This window comes from Taudactylus pleione, unplaced genomic scaffold, assembly GCF_031769625.1.
Source record: "Taudactylus pleione unplaced genomic scaffold, aTauple2 ptg000041l, whole genome shotgun sequence".
In the NCBI taxonomy this organism is placed as follows: domain Eukaryota; kingdom Metazoa; phylum Chordata; class Amphibia; order Anura; family Myobatrachidae; genus Taudactylus; species Taudactylus pleione.
Window position 1 is genome coordinate 48,834,344 of NW_028284443.1, and position 17,982 is coordinate 48,852,325.

Sequence of the window (17,982 nt, forward strand, 5' to 3'; positions counted from 1 at the left end):
AATTAAGCTAGTGTCTGACTCCACACCTCACTACGCATAACCCAGAAGTAATAGCATCCCCCAGATGGATGATAGAGGAATATTGACAGTGACGGAATGTCGACACGTTGACGCAGTCAACAAGTTGTTTTAAATCTAAAGTAACCATAACATGTCTGTTGTCGACATTTTCACTATGCCTACTTCTTATACTGTATGTCGACATTTTCTCCATGTGTACATGGTGTCAACCTAGTGAATGTCGACATGATGACTGGATACTGGACCAGCACCTTTTTCTGTTCCGTGAGAGATGTTTTTTTTTAACACAAAACAAAAATTGTAAAGAATGTAATTCCTTGCAGACAAAATCCGCTCTAAAATGCAGTTAGGAAAAGTTGAGCACATAATCAATATACACTAAAGGGTATAGTAAATAAAGTGCAGGTTTTTAGAAGTGGAGTTGTTGCCTACAGCAACCAATCAGATTCTGCTTTTCAGTTATATTGTACCTTCTAGAAGACAATAGATAGAATCTGATTGGTTGCTATGGGCAACACTTCCACTGCTATAACCCGCACTTTACGAAATATAACCCAAAACGCTGAAACCATTTTATTAATGTTTATTGCAAAATACACTAAAAAAATAAACATGGTTTTTAAATAATTACAGCATAGATAATATATTTGTTATAGAACATTATTTAAAAATGTACAGAGTGTGATCTAACATAGTGGATATTGTATTAATGCATACCTTCCAACATTCACACATGCCAAATTGGACCAAAACAGTAGTCAGTCCAAACACCACCCCTCCCAGGAATGCACATTGTGACAAAATCCTGCTCCTTTTGCAGCCTGCGAATCAGGACTGTCCAGCAAAATTAGAGACAAATGGAAGGTATGATTAATGGATTATCCATAATACATTGGTGAGAACAGTAAAGATATAATTCACCATTGCATGTTGAGAGCTACAGTATATTATTTCTGAATAACAAAACTTTCAATTATTTTGTGATTTTCTGTATGGATTTTTACAAACATTGCAAGGTCGACAACCTCAATACTTTGAGAAGAGATTTACCCAAGAGATTTTGGCCCAAAAGTGAAAACATCATGCAATTAGATAAAAATGATTCACAAAGTATTCACAGCCAGCTGCAATCTTTTATGACTGTCACTGGAAAGTTTGACCTGGGTCGCAAGTCCCAAAGAAATTCAGCTGTACATTTGCAATTGTTACCTGATTGCAAACTGAAGATCTGGAGCCAAAATTGCTTTTGTTAACCAGCAGTCATCTTCAAATATAGACCTCTGGGTAATAATGGAATTTTTAAGCTAACATGAAATATTTTCTTCTGACGCCACTGGGGAACATTGGACTTTAGGGATACAGAACAAGATCCAGCAGTTTGGCACTTAATTCAAAATTTGCACTGTCTGAACTTCCACCTCTTCTTTATTGCCACTCTACAGGGTGCTCAGTTAAGATTTTTGTTTTGGACTCATACCATCTGTGCTGCACAAATAGCCAAAGACACAAACACTTCCATTTGAGAACTTGATTTCCACTAAATTTAAGGGCTTGAAAAATGCATCAAGACTAGGATTAAACCCTAAAGGGCTATTGGAGGACTATATGGAGGTTGCACATGCAAAACGTCTACACTTCCAGAAAGTGCCACCTTATTCTGAGAGGAGACAGAGAGCCAGGATTTGTACCTTAAACTTAGGCCCATATTCAATTAGCGGCAAAAAGTAGAGATCGGCAACAAGCACAATGTTTTTGCCTCATTCGCCTGTTTTGAAGCGAAGTTATGGCGTACTTTCACATGGCGCGCTCCCGCTTTTCTCCCTATTCAATTGAAAAACAGGCGAATACGCAGATGTACGAATGCCAATAATAGCGAAAAGGACTTCCTTTTTTGGGGAAATCAGTCTGTACCCCCAAAAAAGCATAAGTGACGCTGGTAATCAATAAAGAAGTGTACTAAAAGCCGTTATAAAAGTATTTGTGGTTCCTAAATTGAGTCAAATGGTTGCTAAATGCATTTCTGCATTAGTGTTAAAAATTATATAATGCAATTTCTTTGAGGAAAAATAATTGCGGAAGTTAATTTGGGGGTACATTTAAATGGGTACAGTACTAGTATATTTTGGAGTTAATAGAGTGCATTTAAAAAAAAAAAAAACTTTTATTAAAAGAAAACAGCTGCTGCAGCCCCCTGCAATCCTAAAAACACATGTCCCATTCATACAGCACCCCAAAATACCCGACCCAATACTCAAAACCCATTTTCAAATACTTTTTACATTTTCACCCCAAAAATGACATGCCTTTTTTAGGGGGTATTAAGGTACATTAGTCTTGGAATTTAATAGGGCACTACTTCGGAAACTGGAGAAAAACGCGCATCGGTGAATACTTTTCGCCGATCGCAGTTTTTCCTCCTCTAATTGAATACAGGCCATAGGCTCAAACAAATTTCCAAGCCCTTTAACAAAAAAAACAAAAAAAATGGTTACTAAAATGAAGAGGTAGGAAAGCATTTTGTTCTCACACCAATCAATCTTCCAATCCCTATGATAATTTTTGGCTGCAACAGGCTTTCTTGCTTTGAGCACATTCTCAAAAACACTGTCAGAAAACGGTGTTGCCTTTATGGCTTAAAAAACCACACTGCCAAAGCCAGTGGTGTTGGTAAAGAATAGTAATTAACGCAATATCAATTGTAAAGCACAACAGAACATGCTGGAAGTAAATAAGTAAATGTTAGTGTGTGTGTATATATATGTATATATATATATATATATATATATATATATATATATATAATGGTCCCAAACTTAAAAGATCCTGCCTTACTGAAAGACACCACTACAATCTACTGCAAATTTGAGGATGTCTGGCTACCACAATGTTCTTAGACAGTCTGGTGCCACTGGAATCACCTGAATGACTTCTCTTGAGAAAGTGTGGAAGCATAGCTATTACATGAAGCAGGTATACAAGATGAAAATTCCATAGCACTGTCTTCTCCAAACCAGATATTGACCACTTTATTGTGACAAGTGAAGCACGCACTTGCGCGTTCGCGATGATGTGCAGTGCTCGTATACTGTATGCAGCCAATAAAGAATTGCCACTAAGCTGTATGCATACATTCTGCATGTATTATGGAGCAAGGTGACATTGGATGAAAGAGAGTAACTGGGGGAATTAGATGAATTAAGCCTTTGAAAACAATAAGGAAGGGGAAGGGATAAAATAATAACAAAAAAAAAATATATATATATATCAAGATGGAATTAACCCAGGTAACATTTGCACCTCTAACCGTTATGATAGATGCTCAAAACATGTAAAATGCATTTCTGAGTACCAGTTTATCATTTGGCATCTCAGCATAACTATAGTGTTCATTCTAGCACCCTGCACCTGTCACAACCCGTGCAGTTCCTCTTTTCTGCCTGGGGTGTCTCGCTCTGCTCTGGTGCTTCCAGCACACTGTGGCAGAAAAGAGGAACTGCACAGGTTGTGACAAGTGCAGGGTGTTAAAAAGAACATTATGACTATTCTAATGCACAGAGTGGCATGCAGCTGGGCTGAAAACAGTCAACTTCTATGGGTCGGGAGCAGCTTGGATGAGGAAGTAACCAACCTACAAATAAAATTGTGAATAAGCAAAATTATCTACGTTTTGGAAACTCATCTTGATGAACAGATGGCCCAGTTAAAAAATAACAGCCATAATTGCCAATACATTTGACAATGGGCGGAATTCAATTCAACGCGAATTGATTAGTGCTGGGAGGGAGCTCCCGGAAATAAATTCAATTCAGAGCTGCTATGTCGGAGAATACTGGTTCTCACGACTTAACCTGGGCGCGAGAACCGGCATTCTATGACTAAAGTGCCTGGCGTGCGGCTGTTATCGCCGCGCTAAGCAGGAAAACAGCTGAGCGCCCGGCACTTTTGTCGGATTTCTCCTCGCATCCCCAGGTAGGTGCGAGAAGAAATCCTTAGCCCGTCCAAACATCCGCGTTGAAATGAATAGCTTCGGGAGCTCCCTTCCGCGGCTATTCAATATCGCTTTGAATTGAATTGCCCCCAATATCAAAAATTCAGTAGAGCAGACATAACTGTCAATATCTTTGTAAACACTGTTGAAGCGGTTGCCAGGCTGAAAGATATTTGCAATGTCTTAGTAAAAGTATCTGTCACATTTCTATAAGTTGCTGCAGGGCTTGAATTTAAGAAATCCTATTACAAATATGTCCAGCAATAAATTTAATGGATTTCAGTAAATCTCGACAGCTGCATCCCGGCAGCAGTGAAAATCCCGATCGTCGAGAAGAAAGTATTGACTGACCTATTCTCCCCCCCTAACCCTCCCTTAGGGGTGCCTAACCCTAACCTCCCCCCCAAGTGCCTAACCCTAATTCCAACTAAGTACCTAAACCTAACCCCCCCTTCCCCACCGCCTAAACCTAAGTCCCCCGGGGGGGTGCCTAACCCTAACCCTCCCTTCCCCTAGCCTAACCCTAAGTCGCCCCCGGGAACCCTAAACCTTAATCCCCCCCGCAGCTGTCCGATTCCCGGCTTAACTTTGATCGGTAAGCCGGGTTGCTGCGCATTCACACATTAACTACACTACACATTAACCCGGGTTGCTGCGCATTCATGTGCAATAACCCGGGTTATTTGCTGCCAGTGTGAAAGGGGTATAAGTTATCTCGCAGCTACCAACAAGTCAACAATCTGGGTTTCCTCCTGCCATAGCTAGTATATCTATGGGCCTGATTCAGAGTTGTACACCATTAGCATCATTGTTGAGTCTTTGAACACAGCAGCGATGCGAACACATACTAATGTTGCAATAGTCATCTGGGGTATATAGACGCGTCCTGCAAACTTGCGTGATCCGCAAGGACCCAGCATCGTATCACCATCGGGCAGCCATTGGCCATCTGAGAAAGACTAAGAACAAACTCCTACAAAGGCACCTTACCATTGAGTTCTGCCGCCCCCCTGCTTATTTGGGTATTATGACTGCTGATACAGCAATGTTTATAAGCCTTGTGCATGTCCTGCAATGTTTTGTAATGTAAGTCACTTTTTTCTTGTTTTGTTTATACAGTTTCTGGTTATGTACTTTGTGACACGCTGCAGACCCATTATGGCGCCATATAAAGGATAAGAAGAAGAAAAAGAATACCTGAGAATGCAGGACAGAAAGTAACCGGTAGTATTCTTTGAGCTCCTGATGCAATGCAGCACAAAAACTCTAAGAAACAAGAGATATCCAAACAACATTATACAAAGTAGGAATATAAATTATGATGTACAATAGCACTTATATTTAGCAGATTGCTACACAATACAGTTATAACTAGAAGGGGTTGTCCAATTTTGTTTAGTTAAGCAGCCCTCAGAATCCATACTGAATATCAAATCAACGACCATCTGTTGGCCCAGAACATTTTTCTAACATCTCTATCAACAGGGAGAGAAGTATCTGTTAATAAATAAAAAAAAACAGAATTTTACACAGGACATACCACATTTTTTAAAGGGAATTTATTTTCAACTTTTTTACATATTTTCTGAAAAATATTAATTTAGCCAGTGTCAAATATAATTGACACACTAAAAATGCAAGCACAATTACAAATTAGAATTATTTTCATTATTATGTGAAGAGAATACATTGTTCTGGTACAGCAATGGGGCTGCATAATGGACACTCAAACTCATAAATACCCCCATAGTAAATGAGTCGGGCCTTAGAAAACCAAGACATAGATCAGTGTTCAAAACATTCTCCAAACTCCCAAATAGGCAATTCTTTCCAATTCCATGTTTTATCTAGCTTGCCTGTATCATAATGTTTTGTACTTTATCTCATGTTATGGTTGAATTTTATCTGTATATGTACTCTATATGGTGCTGCTTGTCATTTGCAGTGCACTAAAAAGAATAATTATTATTATTGTGATCGAATGCCAGCTTGCATACCAGTGTCAATGTAATATTACATTTTATTTGTAATTTTTTCCTGTAACCATAGGTCACGAAATAAGTTTCAAATAAAATGTAATACAGGTTGAGTCTCCCATATCCAAACATTCCAAAATACGGAATATTCCGAAATACGGAATAATTTTGGCGTGACTGAGATAATAAAACCTTTGATTTTTGATGTTTCAATGTACACAAACTTTGTCTAAGGCACAAATTATAAAAAATATGGTATAAAATTACTTTCAGTCTGTGTGTATAGGGTGTAAATGAAACATAAATATATTTCATGTATGTACACAAACTTTGCTTGAGCCACATAATTTTTGAAAATATTGTATAAAATCAGCTGCAGGCTGTGTGCATAAGGTGTATATAACACATAAATGCATTCTGAGTGTATATTGGATCCCATTCCCAAGATATTTCATTATGATATGCAATTATTCCAAAATACGGAATATTCCGTTATCCAAAATACCCCTGGTCCCAAGCATTTTGGATATGGGAGACTCAACCTGTATTACATTAGAAAAATCTCTCTGCACTCAAATTTCCATTAAAATTACCAGAGCCTTACAAGAAAAAAAAAAAAAAAGTTTTTCACAGTTAAACTAGATCACCACAAAAAAAAAAAGGTTTGAAAACACCCTTATTATTTTGGACTCATCAGAGCGATTAAATAATTTTTTTTTAAGGCATGAAAATTAAAGAGCACCCTGCGTTGCAATTCAAATGTTCTGGGCGCTCATTATTTATCGCCCTCTTTGCTCCAAGTTTAGCCATGTAAAACTGCTAAACCTGTCTAAAGTTCTGGTTAGGGCGCACTTACTGTGGTTAGCGCACCCTAACCAAGAGGTTTCTCACACATTTCTGCTTGCACCCTCCTGCGGGTTCGAGCAGAAATAACGGCACCAGCAGCTATCCCGCTCTGACGGAGCAACAATTGAAATGCTCTGTCGGGCATCTTAGAAAAAAAAACGCAGACAAAACAATTGAATTCCCCCCCATCTAATTAGGACACGAAGTAGACAAACTGTAACCTTGGAAAATTATATTCTGATTATATTAATATTTACCTTAATGATATAGACAAAATATATATCATACCTGTCCAACGAGTCCAAATGCTCGATCCAAGCTCCTTTGGTCTGTGTATTTTCTCACTTTATTGTGAAGCCATCCTAACTCTGCAAGCCTGCCAGTAGTATCTTTTAGGGATTTTGACAGAGCCACCTAAAAAAAATAAATAAAAAAAACACTAGAAGCTAACATTTACTGCTAAGGGACAATAACATCAACATCTATTTTTAGATTATATTCCGAAACCCCAAAATATTACTTGTTTCTATATTCTTTTGGTAAAAAATGTGAGTATATTTACACACAACAGGTAGTCATGATACTCAGACGTCATTTCAGCTTTGCTCTCATACCCTCTAAAGCACATGTCTGAACTTACAGTTCTTACTACAGAACAATTTACTAAATGGGTATAGACAAAAAAAACAATAGTGGTTCAATGTAGTTTGATCAGAATTGGTCATAGAATTTACTAAACTTTATAATTTTATACCCAGTTTAAATTTTCAAGTTAAAGTTTTATTATGTGATGTTGTCCAAATTAATCCAGTGGAAGACCCTAATTTCCCTAAAACCTGGCAAGGATCCAACTGGACCACCTCGTGCTGGTTTCATCCCAATTGGTGCAGGGGTGTCCGAATGTATAAACGGACAGATAAACAAACAAATTATATATTCAAGATTTGTCACTGTGTTCTAATAGTTCTACAGTATCGAAAATGTAAGCTATGTTAGATTTGGAAGCATTACCTTGAGAGTTGCAGAAGATATTTGCCAACAAAGATATATATATTTATTACACACACAAAGTTTTAGGCAGTTGTGGAAAAAAGGCTACAAAGTAAGAATGCTTTCAAAAACTTAGAAGAGAAGTTTGGAAAAAATCTATGTTTGGTGAACCACCCTTTACCTTCAAAACAGCATCAATTCTTCTAGGTACACTTGCACACAGTTTTTGAAGGAATTCGCAGGTAGATTGTTCCAAACATCTTGGAGAACTAACCACAGATCTTCTGTGGATGTAGGCTTGCTAAAAATCCTTCTCTCTCTTCATGTAATATCAGACAGACTTGATTATGTTGAGATCAGGGCTCTGTGGGGGCCATATCATCACTTCCAGGACTCCTTGTTGTTCTTTATGCTGAAGATATTGCTTAATGATATTGGCTGTATGTTTGGGGCCGTTGTCCTGCTGCAGAATAAATCTGGAGCCAATCAGACCCCTCCCTGATGGTATTGCATGATGGAAAGTACCTGCCTGTATTTCTCAGCATTGAGGACACCATTAGTCCTGACCAAATCCCCAACTCCATTTGCCAAAATGCAGCCCCGAACTTGCAACAAACCTCCACCATGCTTCACTGTTGCCTGTAAACACTCATTATTGTAATTTTTAGGTAAATTAGTGACATGGATATGAAAATTTGTTAAGCCCAATGTCACTTGAGCAATTCCTCTAGAATTAAAAAGACACCTTTATGCTCACACTTCCCATAAAGATTGCAAGAGCTAATGCTTAGAGCCATCATGTGGAGATCTGTAATGCTGGGTACACACTTGTCCAATCCACAGCAGATCAGACTGTTTACACAATCTTAAGGTGCCTACACACAGCGATGTGCTCACAATCAGACATCGTGTACGATTTCCCCTGAACTCTCCCCGGCAGTCCTGAGCACGATTAGGTCAAAAAAGCTACCAATTTGATTAACTAGCTCACGATCTATCGTGCAACGTGTCGAGGACCAAATCATGAGATCGTGCCCGACAGATAGTGAGATTACTAAACACACAAGGATCCTCACGATTGGTGGGAAATTTAAATCATGGGCGGGGCTAGCTAGGGGGTATAAAAAGCAGGCGCCATTTTAACCCTGTGCACATTCTGCTCTGCTACTAGTGAGGCTAGGTGTATACCTGCTCAACCCTGTACATTGCTACTGTGCTCTGCTTTGTATTTGGCTTGCCTTTTACAAAGTGTCTTCTACCTGAAAGTGTGTGCTACCTGCATTCTAGCCTGTTTCTGAATTCTGTTCTGATGCATCCCTATCAGTATAAAGTGTTGGTTGTCCAAGCTGGGGTCAAGGTGATCCAGGAGAGGGCCCAGCGAGAGAGGAGAAGAGCATGCTGGACCAAGGAGTGGCTGCAGCAAAGGGATACTCGCTCTCACATGTCCCTGCTGATGGAGATCAAGGAGACCAACCCGGACGACTACCGCAACTACTTGCGCATGGATGACGCCACTTTCCAGGAATTGTTGAGTATGGTGACCCCCCCCCCACAACCGGAGGCAGGACACAAAGTGGCGGAGGGCTGAAGAGAGGCTGGTGGCTACCCTGAGTTACCTGGCTACAGGAAGGTCACTAAAGTTTGGGACCCTCATCTCCCCTCAGTCCTTGGGCATCATCATTCCAGAGACCTGCAAGGCTATCGTTAAAGTGCTGCAGTACCAGTATTGCAAGGTAAGGGAAAAAAAACACTACACATTTGTTTCTTGTGAAAGAAAAAATGTTTTTTTGTTTTGTTTTTTAATTTTTTATATAAAACTGTGTTGACAGCCAATAAGGCTGCATTAACAAGATTGTGCCAACAACACTGCACAGTATTAAATAGCATTTTGTGTTTTTTATTAATATATCAATTTTACATTATGTATATAAAATTTAGAAAACAGCATTATCACCAAATTTTATCAATCCCTATAGGTATGCTGCTGTATGTTATACGGTGGGTCAGACGCCAGTTTGAACAACATGGCACAAGTACAGATTGTGGCCCCGACTTCCATCAATCCGTACTTGCGCCATGTGTGTAGTGACCTTGTCCAATCAGCATCATCACCACTGTATACCATACAGCAGCACCTATTGGGAGTGAAAAAATTTGGTGATAGTACAGGCAACAATAAAAAAAAAATACCTAAAAATTACGAGTAACGGGGCAAATCTTCCTCTGCCTCCAGCAGAGCACTATAAATGGTCTGGCTTGTGGGTGGGGTACTGGGTGTGGGAGTAACCTCCCACTGGGCTGGGGGGCCTCACATATGCGGTTGGGGCAGGCGAATATAGAAGTGGGTCTGCAATGTAAAGTTGAGTCATGTAAATTGCTATTGAGTGACCTTATTAATAGCTCATTCACGAGCCTCTGGAAATTTTTCTTAGTAGAGTCATCTATTTTTCGCATTCTACTGTTAATACGCGCTGTGAAATCGCCGATGTCATCCGGCGGTTTCTGAAGGATGCGTGCTGCTTCTTGCAGATATATGTCCTCCTGTTCTGAGTACTGCTGCTGCTTTTTCCCCTGGTTTTTTTTTTTTTTCCGTTGGGGACATGCGGAACATAATGAGGGGGTTTGAATGCTTGTTGGCACTGGGGAACAATTTTCCACCTCGCTGTCCCCGATCAAACTTAGGTCCAGCGTCGATGACACATCAGGCTCTTAGGTGGGAGTCTATATAGGAAAAAATATATGGAGAAAAAATATTAGCCATGTTTTCACCCATTTTTTTACTATTTTTCTAGTTTCCAAACACCTTGGAGGAGTATCGCTGAAGAGTTTGAACAACGTTGTAATTTCCCCAACTGCGGAGGGACCATCGATGGAAAACATATCCGCCTCAACCCACCTGCCAACACCGGATCATACTACTACAAAGGTTTCTTCAGCATCGTTCTCGTGGCAGTGGTGAATGCAAACTACAAATTTTTGTTTGTGGATGTTGCAAGAATGGCCGTGCTTCGGATGGTGGGTCCTTTAAACAGACGGCATTCTACCAGAGACTCACCAACAAAACCCTCAACTTGCCGTCAGTGGACGAGACACAGCACGGCCTAAATTATGTTTTCGTTGCAGATGAGGCTTTTGCTTTACATGAACATGTGATGAAGCCATTTGCACACAAGGGCATGACCAGACACAAGAGGATCTACAACTACAGTCTATCCCGTGCATGGTGCATTGTGGAAAATGTGTTTGGAATACTCAGCAACCGATTCCGCATTTTCCACAGCACCATAAACCTACATGTGGACAAGAGAGACTGGGTCGTGACGGCGTGCTGTGTGCTGCTTAACTTTCTGCAAAGAAAAACTACCCAACGAGGAACAGTCACAGCTAGACCAGAAGATGCAGGACATCCGAAGGAGATTGCCCAGTTTACATCTGTGTCTGCACCACCAATTTCAACAACATCAACCGCACGTGCCAAAGTAGTGAGGGAGGAGTATATGGCCTATTTCAACGGACCAGGTGCGGTGCCATGGCAGGAGGATTGTCTGTGAACTAACTGACTACAGTGGACATTTTATTCTTAAAAAAAAAAAAAAAGATTTTGGTTTATGAACTGTGTTGCAACTTACCAAAATCTCCTCAGATGGTCCACTCACTTCTGCCACCTCCTCTTCTCCCTGTCGATCAGCCATCAGGACAACAGATCACTGATGAAGTTCATCAAATTATAGTACCACAATGTTGGATAATACAGTCGGTGCCTGCTCCGGAGCTTTTTGAATCATCCACTTTCTTTTTCTCCTTGATGTAGACCGTACGCAGGTTCTGGATTCCGCAATTAACTTTTTAGTGTACTCCAACAACACCTATAAAGCTGCCAATTTCTGAGACTTATTACGGTATTGTCTACAGCTTATCCGCCATAGACATTCTTTTGACTGTAGGATCTCGAGGAATCCAGTCACAAACTCGCGCTCACTATCCATTGGACATTCCTAGGAAGAATAAAAAATAAGGACATATAAATATTTATTATTGTAAATAGTTTTTAGATTTTTAATGTTGTTAATGTTAAATGTTTTAATAAGTTATTTTTTTCTTTACAGGATTTTAATATGTTTGTTATGGTATTGTAATAGGTTTTTCTTTTACAGGAATGTAATGTGTTTATTTGTATTGTAATGTTTTCTCTTTTAACAGGAATGTAATTGTTTTTATTTGTATTGTGTAATGCTTTCTTTATTTTACAGAAATGTAATGTTTTTATTTGTATTTTAATTTGTTATTTTTTTACAGGTTTTTAATATATTTCGGTTTATGTAACAGATTTGTTTATGTTGTTGCAATACATTTGTTTATGATGTTATATTACAACATCATAAACACATTATAGCAACATAAACAAAGGTAATATATTTGATTATGCTGTTGAAATAGTTTATGTTGTTGTAATATAATTGTTTATGTTGTTGTAATGTATTTGTTTATCTTGTTGTAATATATTTGCTTTTGAAATTTTCATGTATTTGGAGTGTTTTCTAGTTATTTATTAGGTAGCCCGTGACATTGGTGGCCAGCGAGTGGGTAGGTGGGTGGCACACATTGGTGGGCATGGGAGGTTGATGCATGACCCAGCCACCGCCCGCCTCATTCTGGGTCATGCATTTATAGGTGGGTGGCACACATTGGTGGGTAGGTGGGTGGCACATTGGTGGGCAGTGGGGTTGCATTAATACAGTACCAATACTCCCCAAAGTGCTGAAATCCAGACTTCAGTGTGCAGGCTCCCAATCCTGCTTCCTTCTTCGATCCACGATGCTGCACAAGATGGCGGATGAACGTGTACAGGGTCCTGTCTGTCAAATTTTGCGACGTACAATGAATCGTGAGATACATCGTGAGTAAAAAGTACTCACGATTGGCACCACATCATGCCCCAGATTGGCAAAACTGCCCTACAGCACGGCAGGTCTGAAGATGCGATGTACGACGAGCGCGGACGCACTTTGGCATCGTGAACGTGAGTGGAAACCGTCCAAATCTGGTAAAAAAATAAATCGCTGTGTGTGTAGGCACCATTACTGTAGACCTGCTCCCAGATTCTATATCCGATCCTCGCTCCTCTCTTGTTCAATTTGCAGCAGACCTCCAATCTGTGTCTGCTGAAAAGTAGGAAATGGGACTGATTAATGAAGTAGTAATTATTAATTATAGTGAAGAGGGGAAAGTGGAGAATTAATAACCTGACTATTGGATGGGGACTGGATTTCAAGTCCCCCCCCCCCCCACAGGGGCATAACCAGCCCCAGGCTCTTATATAAGCCGGCGCGAGGGGGCAGGGCGATGACTGTGAGCAGTGATTGGCTTGCTGCGGCCAGCTTGAATTTCAAAAATGGTGCCGCCATTTTTTTTTAAATAGAAAGCCTCCAAAACTGCCATCTGCCACCTGCGTTAATGTACTGCCGCCTACCCCCGCCGCCACACTGGCCTCCGGATCCCGCACCGCTGCCACACTGATGGTGTGTTGGGTTGCTGTAACCGGAGATTGGTCGCCAGCTCCGGTCTCCGCAGCCTACACACTACAGTATTAGTGGCCCAGTCGGTGGTCGGGTCTCCTACATTTTAAGCATGTTTAAAAACCAGGAGACATGACAGGCGACCTGGATCAGGTCTGCGGGTCGATCGGCAGACCTGATCGGGCAGACCCGTCGGTCGGGAGTCGGATCTGCCATGGATTGGACAAGTGTGTACCCTTACTTAACTGTAATGTAAACAGAAAATGTTTGTCTTAATCTCCCCATTGAACAGCACTGCAGAAGATATTAGAACATGTAGAAGTTAATAAAACGATTTGTGAAAGTAGGGGTTAACATGTGTATGTGTTTAAACAATTCATATTCAGACTACAAAAATGTTGATTATATAAAAGTGTTAATAATGTTTTTTAATTACAAAATAGTTTTTTTTATTACTGCAAGAGTACAAAGCAATGATATTTATTATCACAAATATAAAAAGAAACAACACTTCACTTTGTGCACTAGATGGCAGTATTGATCTACTGTAAACAATATTTTGCTAATGTGCCATTTCTTAATTTTTTTTTTAATTTTAAATATCACCCTCTAATGTAAACAGGTTATCTACACTACTTTGATTCAGTATTAATACACTTCAAAAAACAGCAAAGGCAAAAGTGGCAATTATGATCTGAAGTACCCAAAGTATCAAAACTACACAAAGTAAAAGGTACATTCATTTTTTTTTTAAATTAGCAAGCTTTGTACTCCATTAAATTTAAGTGGATATTAATTTTTTCCAGGAGTATCTCAGGCCACGCTTTCTAAAATTGCACTGTGGTTATGATTTACACATAGGTCACTGCAGGAAAAAAAAAGGAAATAAAAACAATAAAGTATATACGACATTCTATTTAACTGAGCGTTTATTTTTGTTGTTTTTCTATAACCCTCATTTGTACACTTTCTCTCAGTATGATAAACCAGATTTCTCAATACTGATCAGTTGCTTTTACATGCCAGGATTATTCTACATCAAGTCGACACAGGGTTTCAACCTATCCGTTTCAGATTGCAATGAAATTTGGTATAGTAATTGACACCTTGGGTGTGAAGATAAATTCAAAATCTTAAGCTCTATGCACTGGTTTTGAAGTTATATGCCTTTAAAGTTGCAATTTAACGAAAAATTTGTTACGTTTTTTAAATTGCTTTTGCAGCTCACTTATATGAGCTAGAGAGCTGCGCAAGGTCTCATTTTAAACCTCCTTTTATGTGCTTTCATATGATTCGTACATTTATAAAAAAACTCAAAGTTCAAAAAAATTTTGTACTGTTATTCATAAATTCCCAAAGTCTTATTTTAGGATCATGATGGGATCATCTGCTGGAAGAGGTTTCACTTTGGTCTGTTTGTTAAAATAATGAAAATGAGAACAATCTAGGCCTGTTCATTACTTTTAGTTTATCTCCTTAAACAATATATTTGATGTATATTATGTACAATGACACAGTATGTTAATATTAAACTATTTCAAACTTTTGTGATAATTTTATGCCTTTCATATATTTTAAGAAAGCTTACTACATATCATTACCATTTGGTGCTGCTGCTCTGGATGAATGGTGCTACTTGATGGGTTGGAACTGGTTGAAGGCTTCATTTGTTTTTAGCAATTCCATTCAAAGAGGGTGCACATTCCACCTGTTTGAGTTTATGGATTCACCTTACACAGAAAATCTACCATGTGAAGCAAGCCATAAAACAGCCGGCTTCCTTCGGTATGAAAAAGATGGTGACAGACCAGCTGGATGGAGGAATGTCACTTTCACTGTTGTTTTCATCTTTCTCCAGAATAAATGCAAGCCACCATTTTTGGTCATAGACAGCGGTTACATTACCCTCTATGGTCTCTATGGGACTATGGCGACAGCACTGGTCACTTAATCAGAGTGCAGTGCAGCTGCTTGCCAGGTCAGTTTGTTTTGACTGTCCCAACTGCTGCTGCAGGAGGGTTATTGGGGTCCTGCAGTTACTGGGGCAATGCACTACTGGGAAATAATTCCCATGAGACTCTGCTGAGGGATGAGAGGAGCATGTGCTGAGCCCTGATTGGAGCCCATCACATGCGCCTCTGACCCGTGAAGATCGGCAGCAGCCTCATGGACTATACCTTCTCTTCTCTGCCTGGGTGGGTGACTGAGGCTTCGTCTTGTGAGTACAGTGTTGCTCCCAGTCTGCTGTGTCTCATCCTCCCATCACCCCTTCTCCAAGTTGCTATTCTTTAATGCTCCCAGCCCACATTCTCCTAGTCCGATACTCGACTGTAATTTAGCACTCTGTTTTTTAAAATGTGACACAAATGGTCCAAGGACAGGTTAGGTTTGTGTGGGCTTAAATTAGTGACCAAGGGGCTTTTCTTCACTAATTAAAGCCCACCCAAACCTAACCTGTCCCTGGACTACTTGTAGTGGTCCAGGGAAATGTAAAAGGCAGGCCTATTCAACACAATTGAAGTGTCTTTCCGCATGGAGTATCTTTCCACTTAAGTTTGTGCGCCTGCACAGAAGTAGGAGCAGGTGCTGTCTGTAGAATCTCGCCCCCAAACACATCTGAAAAGGAACGTGCATTCCTCAGAAGCTGCAAGAGCAATTTAAATAATTTTAATAGCAATTTTAAAACAATAAATGAAATTAGAGAATGTAAGGTAGATTTTTTTCAAAAATTGTGTAGATTTGTTGTAGAATGACCCACCAGTGTCCGAATACTGTACATTTGTACAAAGGAGTAAAAAAATTAAACGTACACATGTGCCAGTATCTCTTCAAGAGGTTAAATACAGATCATTTCTTAAAGTATGTGTACAAAGTCATGTCAATTTTTACCTTGCCATCAATCTTGTAGCAGTTTTCAGAATTGCACATTTTAACACACTTTCCATCAATCCCTTGGAACACATACAAAATGTCCCTTACTAGAGATGTTTCTGTTATTTCAACAGACCCTGCATAAGAAGAAAAGTCAAGTTTAGAAAATAGCAAAACAAAAAACAGAATATGCTCAAAAAAGCATCTAAGCTCATTTTCGTAAGACAAATGACTCATAAACCTGTCCACAAATTTAATAACTTTAAAAAGTATAAAAATTAAACAGCTTACAAAATACAATATACATTTTCGCTGAAGATATGAAGAATAAAAATAGAAAGAACTCAAAATATTTATTGAACTACAAATTAGCACACCACAAATAAACACTACAGGGGGAGATACTACTGAAAAATATGTGTTGTACAATATCAGTTGTTAGTGGAAGCACATGTCATAAGAAAACACCACTAAAAAGGGGTAAATTTAAGAAGCAGCAGCTGACCCTTCCCTGTGCGTTTAACCCATAAATTTAAAACCACAACGATATTAAAAGCAAAACATGGCATGCTTTGCTTTAATGTCAGTGCCGCCTTAAATTTCCATGTTAAACATGCCGAGAAGCTACGATGCTTAGTAAATTTACCTCTTAGTGTAAATTGCAAACTACATTATTTAAAATATATTTGTGAATTTCAGGAGCAAAATAAATGTGAGTTTCAGGACAGCCACCTGTAAATACTTAACTCTTGAGATCAAATTGTGATAGTAGTCAATGCTCTCCTTAAAACGTACTAAAGGGTTTTCCTATGACCTTTGCTGGTGTGCAAGCTTTGCGTACGCCACAAACACTGCAATCATCCACTTTTTTTTTAAAACTAATATTTAGCTGTGGCTTTAGATTTCTTTGCTCTTCCATCCAGGATAGTTTGGCACTATTGAGAGTGAGTACTAGTGTTGGGTGAATAAAAGTATTTTATAGAGCTTGGTGGCTTTAAACATTATCCTGGAATACATAGTGCTGTGCTCTATGGCGACTGTTCCCACCGGTAACCCAGTGGATCAGTCCAACATAAAGAGATTAGTCTTTCTTGTAACTTGAAAAACTCCTTGAAGAGATGGTTGTGTACGGAGATCTGCTCTAACCTTAAAAAAGATCAGGAAAAGCAGTGTTTCTCCAACTCCAGTTGAACCCTAAAAGTCAAAGCCTACCAGGGCTCCTCAACAAAATCACATGTGAAATCATTAGTGCCTGATGTGTTGTTTTTTTTTTAATTAATCAACCAGTAATGAATACACCAGTGTTCCAGCAAAGAGTATGGAAAACATGCACGGTTTGTGTTTCGAACCTCCAGTCCTCAGGAAACTCTGAGGTATGGACATTTAGAAGATAGAGCTCCCATCTCTGAAAACGAAGGACCATGATGGCGTAGATCACGAGAACCTTTAGGTCAATGGTCCTTCTACAGAAGCACTCCACCTTGAGGCACAATTGTGTTAAGTTCTGGCTGATCCTCTCTCTCCATATGTAGGTAGATGTCTGTGTGAAGGGACCACTCTCCAGGATACAAGACATGCCTTGAACAGTCATACGCAGCACACTGCAGAAAACAATGTATCCAACTCCCGCTACTAACAGTATAATAACCCCCGGAGGACTCTTCGTAGATAATCAAGGGTGGAAAGGGAGACTGTATCAAAGTTCAAAATCAAATGGAATACTCAGAACAGAACCAGCAGTTTATAGGTTTATTATAATATATCAGGTGGGCAT

At 39.5% G+C, this 17,982-nt stretch overlaps 1 protein-coding gene across 1 annotated transcript in view; it reads right to left on the reverse strand.

Moving 5' to 3' along the window:
- TUBGCP3 (tubulin gamma complex component 3) overlaps nt 1–17,982 on the reverse strand; it is a 277,741-nt gene that overhangs the window by 149,954 nt on the left and 109,805 nt on the right. The window contains exons 7-9 of the mRNA XM_088456791.1: nt 16,227–16,345; nt 7,120–7,245; nt 5,207–5,275 (exon numbers count right to left, since the gene is read on the reverse strand). Of these exons, the coding sequence (XP_088312917.1) occupies nt 5,207–5,275; nt 7,120–7,245; nt 16,227–16,345 (314 nt within the window). The remainder of the gene's footprint in view (nt 1–5,206; nt 5,276–7,119; nt 7,246–16,226; nt 16,346–17,982) is intronic.